Source organism: Calypte anna, chromosome 24 (assembly GCF_003957555.1).
Source record: "Calypte anna isolate BGI_N300 chromosome 24, bCalAnn1_v1.p, whole genome shotgun sequence".
Lineage (NCBI taxonomy): Eukaryota > Metazoa > Chordata > Aves > Apodiformes > Trochilidae > Calypte > Calypte anna.
The window spans coordinates 1849975-1867179 of NC_044269.1; the positions used below are offsets into that span (position 1 = coordinate 1849975).

The window sequence follows — 17205 nt, forward strand, 5'->3', positions numbered from 1 at the left end:
CAAGAACTTCAGCTGTTGTGTTCATGTTCCAGGGAAGGGGCAGTGTGTGCACTTTACCTTGTTTGACCAGAGATCACCCAGGGCTTGGTCAGTCCTCCTTCATCTTTCTCCTTCCATGGCTGCCTCAGGCTCTTTCTCCATCTGACAAGAAAGTTCATGAAGCTGTAGACACAAAAACCCCACCACAGAACATCCCCTCCCTGCTTCTCTGCCAGCTCTGCATCTCCTGAGAGCAAGAAAACCTTTTCAGATCAGCAGTGCTATTGATGCTGCTACCCAAAGGGACCAAGATTTGCCCAGCAGATCCAGCACCAAAGTGGAACAGAACCTGCTGATTCAGCTCAAGGATCTACAACAGGAATTTCCTGGATGCTTTAGCAGCACTCTGTGAGAAAATGCAAAGTGTAAAACACAGAAGCCTCTCATGTACCTGCTGCTGGTGCTGCTCCTCTGCAGCTGCCTGTGCTCCTCCTCTGCTAGTGATCAAGTCTTCCAAGCTGACAAGCCTAGAAAAGCATTAAAAGAAGCAAGAAGACACACTCTGACTTTCCAGACCGGTAGTTCCAGACTCCTTGTTACTAAAAAATGAATACTTACATCCACCTCTTCACCTCTTCATTCCTATTATACCCAGCACCAATGCTCAAAATGGCCGCCACAGTCTGAGGGCACTGTAAAACTGGTTGCAGGCATCTCCTCTGCTCTTTTCTTCAAGGAGAGGGAGAACACCATGTGGGACACAAAGCAACTGCAGTGAAAACCATCAGGAGGAGCTTTTCCCACCCCCAGGACATCTGAAAACCAAGCCCTGTGAACCAGAGGGGAAGGACCAGCACCCTGACTGCTTTCCCTCTCCTCTCCTCAGCATCAGGACAGCAAAGTCACACTGTCACAAGCAGTCTTCACCACAACCCTCACCCACCAGTTAAATACAAAGAGGATTCCTTCATTCCCAGCTGAGAGCACCTTATCCAAGCTAAAACCAACCACTGAGCAGCAGCAGCAGCAGTGGGGAATTCCAAGGCTTGCCTGGGAAATGATCCCACAGGCATTCCTCTTCACTGCTTCAGGGAAACAAAGGCACCCCCAGTGGCCAAAGGAAAAGCAATTCTGCACAGCAAAAGCTCTGGGGAGTCTTTGTGTTCCAGCCTGGGGATGCCAGGCAGGCCTCTGGCATCAATATCCCCTGAGGAATTCCCAGGAGTTCACCTGATGCATCCCTTTCATCACACACATGGTAGCAAGTGTCTGAAGCAGCATCTGAGGCCAGGAGGGGCCTAAGGCAGACAACAGTCACACCACTGGATTTGGGACAAATCCGCAGCTTTTAGATCATTACGGAGCATTCCCTGGAGTACCACAGAAAGCTCTCAAAGCCAGAAAGCTGGGGATGGGCCAGGATGCTGTCCCAGCAGCCTGTATGCAGGAGAAGGCAGGAACTGAGCTCCCCTCAGCTCTCCAGGAAAACCTCATCTTAGCTTTTCCCCACAGCAATGGGGAAGGAGGCTCAGGAGCTCACAACAAGGCAAGGTGAGGACCAGCTTACTGAGGCAGAGGCTTCCACGTCTCCCCGAAGGGCTTCAATCCAACTACTTTGCTGCTTCACTGTGCCTTCCAGTCTGATATTTTGCATGGAGAGGCTTAAAAAGAAAGACAGGTCTTATGACAGAAATCCACCAGAGCAGCAGGGGAAAAGACAAACCAAAAGCACCTCCAAAATCATCTGTTAACCTGCTGTGATGCAACGAGGCTGTGCTGTGCTTTTCACACAAGCCTAGCCAGGGACAGACACCTTGGTTCTCTGTGTTTGTCTCTTACCACTGCACACGTTGTTCCAGCTGTTTTACTCTAGCCCTGGTCTCCAGAGAAAAGGACAGGAGATCTTGTACTTGTTGGGACTTATCCTTCAGTTCTCTATCCCTGTCCTTTAAGGTACTCATCCAGTACTGAATATGATGCTCATAATGAAGCTGCTGCTTTTCCAGTTCCTGACACTGTAAAAACACAGCAAGAATCCCCAGCAGTCAACAGAGGCTTCACAGAGAGGACTCAGCTGCTGCTGAAGAACTCAAGGACTGCCCATGTCTGCACACAGCTGCTACCCAAACAACTCTCAGCACTGCAAATACATTCCAACTTTCACTCCTACTACCCAATGAACACATCTTTGGGATGTGCTGGAGTGTGCTCAGGAGTTCTGGTACAGCTTCATGTACCTTGGTTTTAGCCTTTCTCAGTTCCTTTCTCAGGCCCAGGTTGGCTTCCTCCAGGGTCCTGCAGCGCCTCGTGGACTCTTCAAGAGACCCTTCTGCCACAGAGAGCTTCTTAAGAGCAGCAGCAAGCTCCTGCTGCAGCTGTCTGACTGTGTCCTGAGGAAATGGTACTGTATTACCAAGAGTCAAAGCAATCTCTTGTCTTGTGATTCAAGAGCTGGACTGCAGATACTGCTCTGGGCACTCCCCATATCTGCAAATGCCTGCTACCCAAACAACTGTCAGCACTGCAAATACATTCAAATCTTCTCCCCTCCTACCAAATGAACACAAACCATGTTACTCCACAATTCTCTAGACTGCTCTCTCCCATCCCTCCTCTGATTCCCTACAGCATGGTTCCAAGCAGAAACACTCAACCTCCAACCCTCATGGCACTCTCTTTATCCACTCTTTTCCTCCTCCATTGAAAATAGGAAAATAAAACTTCATCCCTCTCCTAAAGTGACTTCATTCCTCCCCTCATAAGCAGATCATTTCTCTTTCAGATCTCCCAGGCCTCTCTCCTTTAATTTTTGTAACAACACAGTGAGAGGGACTCAACAAGCAGCTTGTAGTTCCCTTGCAAGAAGGCTGCTTCAGGATGGGCAACTGCAGCAAGGCCAAACAAGGGGGAAAAAGAAACAGAATATTTGTATCTGGAGATATAGATCTATGCAGAATAAGTGAAAACCCATTCAGAGCCATCCCCTTGCTGGTAAATGGATTAAATCCTTTTGGTCTCTGTTCACCAGTGGTGTTCCCCAGGGCTCAGTCTTGGGGCCCCTTCTCTTCAACATCTTTCCCAATGATCAGGATGAGGGCAGGGGGTGCACCCTCAGTACCTTTGCAGATGACACCAAGTTGGGTGGGAGTGTTGAGCTGCTTGAGGGTAGGAAGGCCCTGCAGAGGGACCTGGACAGCCTGGATCCATGGGCCAGGGTCGACTCTAAGAGGTTCAGCAAGGCCAAGTGCCAGGAAAAAGGTTTGCACCTCAAGGGTTGTCAGGCACTGGAACTGGCTGTCCAGGGAAGGGCTTGAGGCACCAGCACTCAAGGTACTCCACATCCCTGAAGATCTGGAGATGTGGTGCTGAGGGGCAGGTGCAGTGGTGGTCTTGGCACTGCTGGGTTAACACCTGGACTGGATCCTCAAGGGCTTTTCCCACCAAAACTATTCTGTCATCCTCTGTTACCAGAGAGGGGGGTGAGGGGAAGCACAGTGAGCAAAAAGAAGCCCAAATGCAGCAGTCCAGTATTTCTATGCCCTTCAGAAATCAGACAAACTGCTGGGCCAAACCAAATGTAATAAGCAGCAGACAGGTCAGTCTCTTTTGCAGAGCACCTTCCCACACATAAACCTTGGACCAAGTAAGGACACAGTGTCCTCATCCCTCACAGACATGGACACCAGGTTTATAAACCAGTGCCATTCCTCCACACATCATCCCAGCTCTGGGATGTGCTGGAGTGTGTTCAGGAATTTGGGACAACTTCATGTACCTTGTCTTCAGCCTCTCTCAGTTCCTTTCTCAGGCCCAGGTTGGCTTCCTCCAGGGTCCTGCAGCGCCTCGTGGACTCTTCAAGAGACCCTTCTGCCACAGAGAGCTTCTTAAGAGCAGCAGCAAGCTCCTGCTGCAGCTGTCTGACTGTGTCCTGAGGAAATGGTGAGATGAGTGCTAAGAACATGAGCTGTGCCTTTACTGTAACCTATTTGATTGTACACTTAGACCTGTCCTGGAACTCAACTCAAAAGTAAGAAAATTTTGCCTGCCCCCAGCAGTCAGCAGCTGAGCACCTCCAAACTACCAGCAGCTGCTCATGAGGATTTCTCTTTGCTAACTCATAACAAAGGCTCAAGGATTACTGGTCTGGAACAATACACCAGAATGCCCTGAACCATGTATTTTATTAACAAGAGTCAAAGATATCTCTTGTGAGCCACAGTTGGACTGCAAATACTGCTCTGGACACTCCCCATATCTGCAAATGCCTGCTACCCAAACAACTGTCAGCACTGCAAATACATTCAAATCTTCTCCCCTCCTACCCAATGAACACATCGCTGGGATGTGCTGGAGTGTGTCCAGAAATTTGGGACAACTTCATGTACCTTCTCTTCAGCCTCTCCCAGTTCCTTTCTCAGGCCCAGGTTGGCTTCCTGCAGGGTCCTGCAGCGCCTCGTGGACTCTTCAAGAGACCCCTCTGCCACAGAGAGCTTCTTAACAGCAGCAGCAACCTCCTGCTGCAGCTGTCTGACTGTGTCCTGAGGAAATGGTGAGATGAGTGGTAAGAACATGAGCTGTGCCTTTACTGTAACCTATTTGATTGTACACTTAGACCTCTCTTGGGATTTAACCCAAAAGGGAAGAAAATTTTGCCTGCCCCCAGCAGTCAGCAGCTGAGCACCTCCAAACTACCAGCAGCTGCTCATGAGGATTTCTCTTTGCTAACTCATTAAGAAGGCTCAAGTAATATTGGTCTTGAACAATACACCAGAATGACCTGAACCATGTATTTTATTACAAATCTCTTGTGATTCAAGAGCTGGACTGCAGATACTGCTCTGGCAACTAAAGGCAGGACTTTGTATTATTATTTGGATTTGGTCTTGAGTCTGTGTCTCCTCTACACACACAGATTGAAATGAATACAACTATCTGAAAGCTCTTTTGAGACAGACTAAGTTTAAACTGAAACCCATCCCTCTGCAGTCTTCTGACCAAGTTTGGTTTAGAGTAACAACTGCCTCCCTGCTCACTCATTTGCTTTCCAAACTCTGGACAGTCCCTCCAGCCAGCCAGCCACCCACCCAACTACCATCTCCCAAAGGAACCTGAGATTTTGGCACTAAGAATACAAAGCGTTTCACAGGGGAGAGCCATTGGAAGCACTGCTGGAGTTCTTCCCTCTCTTCCCTCTTAAAGAAACTGAAAAATGAAGAATAAGGTGGTTATCTGACACATGCAGGTCTTCACCTCATTCCAACACTCTGGGGCTGAGAGGAAGAGAGAAATGTCATTTTAAAGCACTGTGCACATCACTAAGGCAGACAAACCACACCCCAGTGCCTAATTACTCAACAGGACTTGTTCCTCTTCTCCAGAAAGTCAAGATGAACACAGTGGGTATGGCAACTTTTAAATCTGCCTGGGACTGGTAGGATTTGCACAACAGTTTAACTGAGATTCTGACCAGTCCTTTGTCCAGTTATTCAGCCTTACCACAGCCACAAAGAACACATTTAAATATTGCTACACATCACAAAGCAGAGAAGAGAAAGCTTAGGTCAGTGGCTGAAGTTGACATCTGGAGGAACAGGCAGGTCCCTCACAAGGGGGCCCAGAACACAGAACAGAACACCACAACACTGCTAAGAGTCTTCAACACTCCAAACAGTGGATACTTTACCTCTCTTTTTCCTCTCTCAGTCTTGTAATTCAACACTTGCTTTCTTAAAGCAGCACACTGGGCCTTCCAATTCTTGTTCCTCTCTTCCACCAGGTAAACATACTTCTCAGTAGCAGCAGTGAGCTTCTGGTAAACGGTGTGCACCCATCCCAGTGCTACAGGCACTGCCCTTCCTTGGATGAGCTGCTGCTCCTGCACATCTTCCAGCACCTGGTGGAGTAAAGGGAGCTGGGAGCTTCCCCTCTGGAGCTGGGGACATGGCTCCTGTGTGGACAGAGCCAGAGCCATAGAACCACAGAATCAGCAAGGCTGGAAAAGACCTCTGGATCCTCCAGTCCAACTGGGAAACCAACACCACCATGCCCACTAAACCATGCCCTCAAAGTGGGAATAATGAGCTCCACTCCCCCCTGAGGTGTTACACAGCACTCCAGACCCCTCTGCCCTGCCCTGCCCCACATGCCCAACACCAACAGGATGCCTGCCCTATTCCCCTCATGAATGCCCTCAGAAAAAAAACTTTTCAAACACTTCCTAACACAGCCAAACACACCTATTTTTTGCAAGGAAAGCATCAAAGGTCTCCACATCTCAAGGTTTTTCACATGAGCTTTCTCTCACAAAGTTACTCCTCCCTCTGCAGGACTCTGCCATCACCATTAGTCACTCTCTAGTTACTTTTTTTTTACCTTACAGTAAAATGCAATTTTCTGTATAATGCCATTTACCAGTCCAGACTCTCATCCAAAATGTTTGGCTTCACATACCTGCACCCCAGATTTTTCAGTGCCATCCTTCAGGCCTCCTTTTTCAGCTGGAGAGGACACACGGAAGGTGGATGCTGGGTGCTCACCTACAGTGAAAAACACAGATTCTTACAACCAGCATGGCTTAATGCTACATATTGACTCCCAGAGTGCACCTTGATTAATGGTGAGAAAAATCTTTACACAAAGCAACACCTCCCCTCAAATCTGTGAGCTGCTGGAGAGAAAATGATCAGAATACAGATTGAATGTGCAGCGGTGTTAACTCTTTTCTTTAGCAGCATTTTCCCTTTTTTATGTAAAAAGGAAAGTTTCTCAATATCAGGATGGCCACAAATAAATCACTCCAGTGTCTTCAAGGTGCAGGATCTCTCTCTCAGATACACTGTGGTCCATGCAGTAATGACAAGATGCTTCCAGCAATGCAAAGGGGGCCTCCTCCTCCTCCTGCTCTGAGGCCTGAGCTGAGGAACACAAGTGCTCCCCTCTGGCCCAGCTGGCAATGCTTTCCAGCACACACACACATGGGGGGCACTGCACACACCTCCTACATTGTAAAACCAGAGCAGCTGAGGCACTGGAAAAAAAGGGCTTTCCCTCAGATCAACTCAAAGCTTTCCCTGGCTTCAGCCAAGAGCAAGAACACTTCTTTTTTTCCTCCTCTGCCAGTGGCCAGCAGGATTCACCAGGAAAAAAATTACAATCTCAGACATCAGGCAGCACCTTAGAAAATCCAGATCCAGATTCTTCCTCAGTGCAAGTTAACACACAGGAAATGAACTACAACATTTCTCTCACCAGAACTGGCTTTTGCTGCTGTCCTCTGGAGCCTTGTTTTGGTTCTTTGCTGCTGGCCAAGAGCAGGAACAGATTCATTGAAATACATGGGAACTGCAGTTCTTTCCTCTTCACTGCTGCATTCCCTCTCCTGCTCCTCTTCCTCATCAGATGATTCTTTCTGAAAGAGATCAAAGAAAACAGCTGCAAAGAGCAGAAACAAGCAGCTGCTTTATCACCCACTGACTGCTCTAAAAAGACTGTGTCTGCCTAAAGAAGAAGGAAGACTTTCTTGAGCTCTCTTGTACAAGGCCTTCCATCTTCCCAAGGGAATCTGAAGCAGCACAAAGAAATGCCTGAGGTCCTGAATCTCACCCCTCAGAAGCACTTCCCCACTTCAGCCCAGCTGCCTTTCAGTTACACCAAGATCCCAGCAGCTCCTGGATCTTCCTCCTGCCCTCCCCAGCCCCACCACAGAAACCGCCCTCTCTTTCACAGAAAGTACCTCAGATTCTGAGGAAGAAGGCAACAGAAACCTGACAGCTTTCTTGTACTCTGCTGCCACAGCTGGAAGGGAACCTACACAGCAGGGAAGAAGGGAGACACTCAGTGTTTGTATTTCACTCTGCTGCTCCCCAGCCCTCAAGCCCTGCATCCAGAAGATGTGCAGTGGTTCAGATGAAGAAGGACAAACTCAGAAGTGAGTGTTATCCAAGCTCTGCCAGTGGCCAGCAGGATTCACCACGAAAAAATTACAATCTAAAACATCAGGTAGCATCTTAATTAATGTTCATTTAATGTTTAATAACTTCCAATGAGGAAGAATCTGGATATGTATTTACAAACACATTTCTCTCACCAGTACTGGCTTTCAAAGGTTTCTGGTAATCTTGATGGCCAACATCAATCCTTGGTTCTTTCATAATTCTGGGAACTGCAGCTCTTTCCTCTTCACTGCTGCATTCCCACAGTTGCGTCTCCTGCTTCTCATCCTCATCAGATGATTCCTTCTGAAAGAGATCAAAGAAAACAGCTGGAAAGAGCAGAAACAAGCAGCTGCTTTATGAATCCACTGACTGCTCTAAAAAGACTGTGTCTGCCTAAAGAAGAAGGAAGACACCAAGATCCCAGCAGCTCCTGGATCTTCCTCCTACCCTCCCCAGCCCCACCACAGAAACCTCCCTTTTCTTTCACAGAAAGTACCTCAGAATCCGAGGAAGAAGGCAACAGAAACCTGACAGCTTTCTTCTTCTGTGCTGCCACAGCTGGAAGGGAACCTACACAGCAGGGAAGAAGGGAGACACTCAGTGTTTGTATTTCACTCTGCTGCTCCCCAGCCCTCAAGCCCTGCATCCAGAAGATGTGCAGTGGTTCCGATGAAGAAGGACAAACTCAGCAGGGAGTGTTATCCAAGCTCTGCCAGTGGCCAACAGGATTCACCAGGAAAAAATTACAATGCCAGACAGTTGGCAGCATTTTAGAAAATCCAGATCCAGATTCTTCCTCATTGGAGGTTAAGATACAGGAAATGAACGACAACATTTCTCTCACCAGTACTGGCTTTTGCTGCTGTCCCAGGGAACCTTTTATGGGTTCTTTGCTGCTGGCCAACAGCAGGAACAGATTCATTTACAGACTTTGGAATTACAGCTCTTTTCTCTTTCCTGCTGCATTCCCTCTCCTCCTGATTCTCCTGCTTCTCTTCCTCATCAAATGATTCCTTCTGAAAGAGATCAAAGAAAACAGCTGCAAAGAGCAGAAACAAGCAGCTGCTTTATCACCCACTGACTGCTCTAAAAAGACTGTGTCTGCCTAAAGAAGAAGGAAGACTTTCTTGAGCTCTCTTGTACATGGCCTTCCATCTTCCCAAGGAAATCTGAAGCAGCACAAAGAAATGCCTGAGGTCCTGAATCTCACCCCTCAGAAGCACTTCCCCACTTCAGCCCAGCTGCCTTTCAGTTACACCAAGATCCCAGCAGATCCTGGATCTTCCTCCTACCCTCCCCAGCCCCACCACAGAAACCTCCCTTTTCTTTCACAGAAAGTACCTCAGAATCTGAGGAAGAAGGCAACAGAAACCTGACAGCTTTCTTCTTCTGTGCTGCCACAGCTGGAAGGGAACCTACACAGCAGGGAAGAAGGGAGACACTCAGTGTTTGTATTTCACTCTGCTGCTCCCCAGCCCTCAAGCCCTGCATCCAGAAGATGTGCAGTGGTTTAGATGAAGAAGGACAAACTCAGCAGTGAGTCTTATCCAAGCTCTGCCAGTGGACAGAAGGAAAAAATACAATCTCAGACATCAGGCAGCACTTTAGAAAATACAGATACAGATCTTCCTCAGTGCAAGTTAACACACAGGAAATGAACTACAACATTTCTCTCACCAGTACTGGCTTTTGCTGCTGTCCCAGGGAACCTTTTTTGGGTTCTTTGCTGCTGGCCAACAGCAGGAACAGATTCACTTAAAGACGTGGGAATTGCAGCTCTTTCCTCTTTCCTGCTGCATTCCCTCTCCTCCTGCTTCTCCTCATTCTCTTCTTCCTGGTATGATTCCTTCTGAAAGAGACCAAAGAAAAGAGCTGGAAAGAGCAGAAACAAGCAGCTGCTTTATGAATCCACTGACTGCTCTAAAAAGACTGTGTCTGCCTAAAGAAGAAGGAAGACACCAAGATCCCAGCAGCTCCTGGATCTTCCTCCTACCCTCCCCAGCCCCACCACAGAAACCTCCCTGTCTTTCACAGAAAGTACCTCAGCAGCCAAGGAAGAAGTCCCCAGAAAAGTGACAGCTTTCACTTTCTCTGGTGCCACAGCTGGAAGGGAACCTACACAGCAGGGAAGAAAAGGGACACTCAGTGTTTGTATTTCACTCTGCTGCTCCCCAGTTCTATGTCTGAGGCTTTCCTTTTGTAACTTTTGATTCTAGAACCATGGCTATCGCCTGGAAGCAGAAGGAATAAAAAAATCCCTGTGAACAAAAGGAGTTATTTTTTTAATTGCAATTGGCAAGTTTCCAGATTAATGCCCTGGAGAGGAGTCACCTGGCAATGTCTGAAAAAGGAGACAGGGAAGGGATGGGCAGGACAGAGGAAGGACTTGGCCAGGGACAAAGCTTAGCAGGGGATTGATAGCTTAGTATTAGGGATATGGCTTATTTGTTTCTGAAATGAGAAAGTGTTGTCTCTTCAAGATTTAACTTTCATCTTTACTAGAGAAGAAAACAGAAATAAAAATAGGAAAATCTCCTTAGCAAGGCTACTTTTACAGGTCAGCATATCACACCAGCTTTTCCAAAGAGCTTACTGGGTTTGCTGTGCTGCTCTGTAGTCTTTATGTGCAGTGTCCACTTTGGGTCTTTCTGGAAATAGAAAGAAAGAGGGAGTGAAGCAACACTAGTTTTTCAATTGAAACCACAACAAACAACTTTTTACATCCCTTGAAGTGATGCCTAAATCAGCCTTTGCAAGTACACTCACCAAAATACCCCTACATTTCAGTACCATGCCAGAAGAATGCATCACTTCCATTTACATCAAGGCAAGAAAATTAAATCGTGTTAAAACGAATCTAAAGGAATCTAAAACAAATTTAATCACCAATGTACAGAAAGCAATGACAAGCTCAGGAGAAGAAGGCAAGAGATTAGAAAAGTAACTGAGAAACTTTCAGGGTCTGCAAATCTGACCCAAATGAACAATAAGAAATGAAACAATGTGGTGTTTATCGTGTCACCTATGGATTGCTCTTTTGTGCCAAACCACAGCTCTACTGCAGGCTCAGCCACAGCTATGGGCTGTCAGGAAAAACTGAGAGCAGAAAAAAGCCTGGCAGGCCAGAGACTGCTTCTAAGGAGAGAACAACATTGCCTGGAACTGCAGCTGCTTTCCAGCCCAAATAACGCTTTTGCAAAGGACATTTTTACCTGAGAGTCTGGCAGAGGATTCCCATCTGGCCGGTATTGTGCCACACAAACCTTCCACACTTTGGGACCGGGTTGCTCTGCAGAAGCATTCTCATCCTCACTGGTCACCTTTTCCTCAGAGCTGCTTCCTGTCAAAAACGCTGACATGAATCAAAAACTTTTTATTGAGAGAGATGTAAGTAAAGCAGCGTGCTGCAGCACGCTGGGCGGCCGGGGGGCCGCAGCCCCACCACCGGCTCGCACCTTCACTAAGGTGAAGCTGGCCCTTTATACTTTTCACAAAGCCCTTCCCCTCAGTCTCCCATCAGTTCATCATTGGTTCCCAAACCGCGGGCTCTCCCAGCACTGGTTCGTGCTTCGCGGGCTTCTCTCTGTTGTCGATGGGAACGGTTTCACGTTTCGCGGGCTTCGCTCTGCTGCTGAGGGGAATGGTTTCATGTTACGTCCGTTTCGCGGGCCCCTGCAGTCGGCCACTCCTCCTGTTTGTCTGGCTTTTGTTCCTTAAACATACACTTACAAATACACCCCAAAACAACAGGACACAACAAACCGCCTTAACAAACTGACCAAACAAACATTATTAAACTGAAAGATACACTCAACAAAACAATAACCTACAATTTTAAACCCTTATTTTTCACAATCCCCCCTTTCAATTTTTATTGTTTTGTTGCAAGAATGTCAGGACAACCCCAATATGCACAGTAATAATGTCCAGGATAGTTGCAATAAGGCCTACCGCATACGCAACAGGGCACCAATAGGATTCTACCTGTATTACAACCTCCATCCTGTGATTCCCCACCACATGTACTGTTCTGCCTCTCCGCCGGCCGTTCTTTGGCAAGGAACGCCGGGGAATGCCATCTTCTCGGCAGCAAGCAGCACTCTTCAAGGGACACAGGACAATTTACCCGGCTCCTGGGGTGAGCTTAATTTGCGTCTTATCCTGGACACGATTAGGTGCAATCCACACAACAATTTAACAGAGTAATCACAAAAGAAAGATCCACAATCAGAACCAAGGGATTTACAAAGTCCAATAACATTGCTTATAATATCGGAGGCGATTCTTAAAAACAGAAAAAGCAAACTCTTAACAGATTGTTATAAAATGTTGTGGATTGTTTATTAAACTGTTATATGTGTTAAAAAATCTTTTATTAAAGTATTGTAGTAAGCTGTTTTGGATAGTGGGTGGAGCATTAAGATCACAGCCTAGTGACGTAGTTGTTAAGAGGCAGAGGCAGAAGAGGAGACCCCTAGTAACAACTGGAAGATGCGCAGTACATCAAGAAGAGAAATGTAACAAGAAGAGGAGTCTTTAAAAGGCCTGCCGTGAGAAAAGTGGGTGTGGCAGTAGGAGGCAAGTCTGGTTAGAACAGACCCCCCTGTCACCCAGCGCCGTTTTGCTCAATATTCTACTTGCTATAATTGAATAAATTTTAATTTGGTTTTTTATAAAACGCAGAGTACACGGTCAATTTATTACAATTGGTGCCGTGACTCAGATAAGGGAATAGTGTATGGTGGTTCTTCGGAGGGGGCCCCTGCAGTGATTTTGCGGCTCCGGAGACTGTCAGTACACTCAACCCTTACCGACGAACCTAAAATCTAGAATATTGAGCAAAGGGAACCGGTAAAACCCCATAAACAATTCTGTGCACGGGAGTCCGGACGAAGACGCGTGGGACGCGTAAGTATTGCGCAAGGCATTGCGCAAGGAACAATCCGGGGAGGATTGGCTGTCCGGGCGGGGTTGGGGATCCTGGAATATAACGAATGAGAGGTTCGACATACTGAACCAAGCGAGTGCGGACCCTTTAGTACTGCGGTTCCCATCTCCCGCGAGGGACTGGGCCAGGAATAAGGGGAGCGAGTGAGTGTGTGAAAGAGGATATTCCAGAAGATGGGATCGAAGGGCAGCAAGCCTTTGACACCCATGGGGAGGGTACCCTTGGTGCCTAAGAATACCCCTTTAGCATTTATTTTAGAAGAGTGGAAACACTTCCCGGGAGCAATAGGGAAGAGCAAACAAAAAATGATTGAATATTGTACCAAAGTATGGGGAGGGAAGAAAATTTCTAAAGAAGTTATATGGCCGGTTTATGGGTCTGATAAGGATTGGGTAAGACAACTATTAAATTTTTGGGTTAATGAAAAAGAACCTCTTAATGTAGAGGAGAGTCAATATGCAGCGATATGGTTAGAAACACCCCAGGCTGTGCTAAATCCATTAAAAGAAGTGAAGGTTGAACAGAAAAAGAAGAAAAAGGGGAGAGATGAGGACCTTTTAATTCCCCCTTCTTATGTTCAACCACTGCCAACCCCTGCTGTCCCGCCGCGTCGCCCCTTCTGTCCGGACACTGTCGCCCCTCCTGCTGCTCAACCACTGTCGCCCCCTCCTGCTGCTCAACCACTATCAACCCCTATCGCTCCTGTTGCCCCACTAATATCGCCTCCTGTTGCCCCACCACAATTGCCTCCTGTTACCCCACCATCACTACCTCCTGTTGCCACACCACCATCTCCTCCTGTAACTCCTAGGGCATCACCCCCTCTGTCAGAATTTTCTCCTTCTAGACGGAGAACTAGGAGCCAGACAAGGGCAGTTCAGATGTACCCTTAAGGGAAATGCCTATGGGAGGACCACAACCACATATAGGATATATATCTGTACCCTTAAATTCTGCTGATTTGCGAGAATTTAAGAGGACAGAAATGGGCAGTTTAATCGAGGATCCACTAGGGGTAGCAGAGAGATTTGATCAATTTTTAGGGCCAAGTCTTTATACTTGGGAGGAAATGCAATCCATCTTAGGGCAGTTGTTTACTGCGGAAGAAAGAGATATGATCAGGAGGGCAGGGATGCGTTTATGGGATGCCCAACATGCCCAGGGACCACAAGCAGACCTTAAGTGGCCCCTACAGAATCCAAATTGGGATAATCAGAACCCAGTACATAGAATTCATATGCAGGATTTAAGAGTAATTGTGGTCCAAGGAATTAGAGAGGCAGTACCTCGTGGTCAAAATATTAATAAAGCATTTAGTGAGAGGCAGAAAAAGGATGAGAGTCCTACGGAATGGTTAGAGCTGTTAAGAAAGAGTCTCCAGCTATATTCTGGAGTAGATCCTAGTACTCCTGTGGGGCAAGCACTACTTAAAATCCATTTTGTGGCTAAGTCATGGGAAGATATCAGAAAGAAGTTAGAAAAATTAGAAGATTGGCAGGATCGAGGGTTGGATGAATTATTACGAGAGGCGCAGAGGGTATATGTTAAGAGAGAAGAGGAGAGCAGTAAGCGGCAGATAAAGATGATGGTAGCGGCAGTGAGGGAGGACTGCAAGGGTAGGCCTCCCGAACGTAGAACTGCTGAGCGGAAAAAGGAGAACCAGGCAGTAAAAAGAGAACAAGGCAGTTGTTTCTATTGTGGGAGAAAAGGACACATTAAACGAGATTGTCGACTAAGAATTAGGGATGATGAAATGGTAAAGGTAGAATAGGGGTGTCAGGGGCTCTACATTTTGGGGGACCAGAGTCATCGTGAGCCCTTGATAACTTTAAAATTGGGTCCCTAAAGACAAGAATTTACATTTTTGGTGGATACGGGAGCTGAAAAATCGACAATTAAACAAATTCCAAGGGGATGTAAAATTTCTTCTGAAAAGGTACAAGTAATAGGGGCAAAAGGAGAACCTTTTAGGGTAAATAAAATTAAGAATGTAGTATTTGAATCTGAAACTAAGACTGGAATTGGAGAACTTTTGTTAGTTCCCCGAGCAGAATTAATTTGTTGGGCGAGATTTGATTGTTGAATTACAATTGGAAATTAAAGTGAAAGATCAGGAGCTGACGGTATTGGCATATCCCTTGACTGTAGAAGATCATAAACAGATCAGTCCGGATGTGTGGTATCTCCGGACGCAATTAGCAAACTTGAAAATTCTCCCATAAAGGTCCAAATTACTGAACCACAAACACCTGTAAGAATTAAACAATATCCAATATCCTAGAAGGATGGAAGGGATTAAAGCCAGAGATTGATCGACTATAATACAAGGGATTTTAGAGCCCTGCATGTCACCATTTAACACAACCAATTTTACTGGTAAGAAACCAATGGGAAGTACAGGCTAGTACATGATTTAAGAGAAATAAATAAAAGAACAATAACACGGTTCCCGGTTGTAGCAAATCCTTATACGTTGTTAAGCAAATTAGGACCTCATCATTCTTGGTACAGTGTGATAGCTTTGAAAGACGCCTTTTGGGCCTGTCCCTTAGCAGAAGAATGTCGTGATTATTTTGCATTTGAGTGGGAAGATCCAGATACTAATCGGAAACAACAACTGAGATGGACCGTGCTCCCACAGGGTTTACGGAGTCCCCAAATTTATTTGGACAAGCATTAGAAGAATTACTAAAAGAATACAAAATACAGGATGGAAATATTTTGCTACAATACGTGGATGATTTGCTGATAGCGGGAACCGAAAAGGAGTTAGTAAAACAAGAAACTATTGGGCTATTAAACTTTTTAGCAAATAAAGGACTAAAAGTATCCCAGGAGAAACTACAGTTTGTAGAAGAAAAGGTAAAATATTTGGGACATTATATATTTAATGGAAAAAAAATATTAGATCCGGAACGAATTAAAGGTATCATAGAATTACCCCTGCCAAAAACTAAAAGACAGATACGACAAGTATTAGGGCTATTTGGATACTGTAGACAGTGGATTGAAAATTATAGTTGTAAAGTAAAATTTTTATATGAGCAGTTAATAAAAAGATAGTTTACCTAAATGGACTGAGCGAGACCAAGATTATTTAAGGACTTAAAAAGGAATTAAGTCAAGCTCCAGTACTGAGTCTTCCAGATTTAAAAGACCATTCCATTTATTTGTTAATATAAATGAAGGAACAGCGTTTGGGGTACTTACACAGGAATGGACTAATCAAAAGAAATCTATAGCTTATTTGTCAAAACTTTTAGACCCAGTAAGTAGAGGATGGCCAAGCTGTTTACAGATAATAGTTGCTGCTGCTTTATTACTTGAAGAAACAAATCGGATTACTTTTAATGGGGAAATTATTTTATATGCTCCTCATAACATTCGGGGAATATTACAGCAGAAAGCAGAAAAGTGGCTTACGGATAGTCGATTATTGAAATATGAAGGAATGCTAGTAGAATCTCCAAAATTATCTTTAAAAACTATAGGAGCTGTCAACCCAGCAGAATTTTTATATCCAGGAGAGGATGTAAAATCAATGCATGATTGTTTTCAAGTAATCGAGCAGCAGACCAAAATTAGACCTGATTTAGAAGAAGAGGAGTTAGAACAAGGGGAAATATTGTTTATAGATGGGTCCTCAAGAATAGTGGAAGGGAAACGGCTGTCTGGATACGCAATAGTTAAATTTAAAAATGGACAGATTAAAATTTTAGAGTCGGGACCTTTAAGTGCTGGTTGGTCTGCTCAAGCTTGCGAATTGTATGCTTTATGGAAAGCGTTAAAACTACTAGAAGGGAAAGAAGGAACAGTACACACAGATTCTCGGTATGCATATGGAGTTGTACATACCTTTGGAAAAATATGGGAAGAGAGAGGATTTATAAATTCGCAAGGAAGGGATTTAATACATTCAGAATTGATACGTCAAGTTCTTAATGCATTAAAAGCTCCAAAGAGAATAGCTGTGGTACATATTAAAGGACATCAAAGGGGAACCAGCTACCAGATTAGGGGAAACAACGCAGCTGACGAAGAAGCTAAGAGAGTTGCTGGGAATTGTACAGTAATTTTAGCAGTTCAAGCGGTTCCAGAAAAGCATTCCTTTTCCTTTAGTGAAATAGAAAAAGAAAAGTTGAGGCAAATGGGAGCTGTGGAGAAAAATGGAAAATACCTATTACCTGATAAAAGAGAAATTTTACCCAAGGGATTGGCAATAGATATATTCTCAAAAATACATAGCAAAACACATTGGGGAACACAAGCATTAGTTGACCATTTTGATCAGCTATATGCATGCATAGGAATGTATAATGTGGCGAAATCTGTAGTGGCTGCTTG

General features: G+C 45.5%; 1 protein-coding gene and 1 long non-coding RNA gene across 2 annotated transcripts in view; both read right to left on the reverse strand.

Moving 5' to 3' along the window:
* Positions 1-17205, reverse strand: part of LOC115599604 (ankyrin repeat domain-containing protein 18B-like) — a 61196-nt gene that overhangs the window by 415 nt on the left and 43576 nt on the right. The window contains exons 14-24 of the mRNA XM_030464708.1: positions 8410-8483; positions 8066-8216; positions 6430-6515; positions 5663-5872; positions 3755-3907; positions 2217-2369; positions 1819-1994; positions 1547-1640; positions 598-708; positions 431-506; positions 58-141 (exon numbers count right to left, since the gene is read on the reverse strand). Coding sequence (XP_030320568.1) covers positions 625-708; positions 1547-1640; positions 1819-1994; positions 2217-2369; positions 3755-3907; positions 5663-5872; positions 6430-6515; positions 8066-8216; positions 8410-8483 — 1181 coding nt within the window. The 3' untranslated portion in view covers positions 58-141; positions 431-506; positions 598-624. The remainder of the gene's footprint in view (positions 1-57; positions 142-430; positions 507-597; positions 709-1546; positions 1641-1818; positions 1995-2216; positions 2370-3754; positions 3908-5662; positions 5873-6429; positions 6516-8065; positions 8217-8409; positions 8484-17205) is intronic.
* On the reverse strand, positions 9955-11195 carry LOC115599610. Its single transcript, XR_003988532.1, has 3 exons — positions 11126-11195; positions 10507-10561; positions 9955-10028 (listed from the first exon to the last, which is right to left on the reverse strand). It is a non-coding gene; the product is annotated as an uncharacterized LOC115599610 (long non-coding RNA).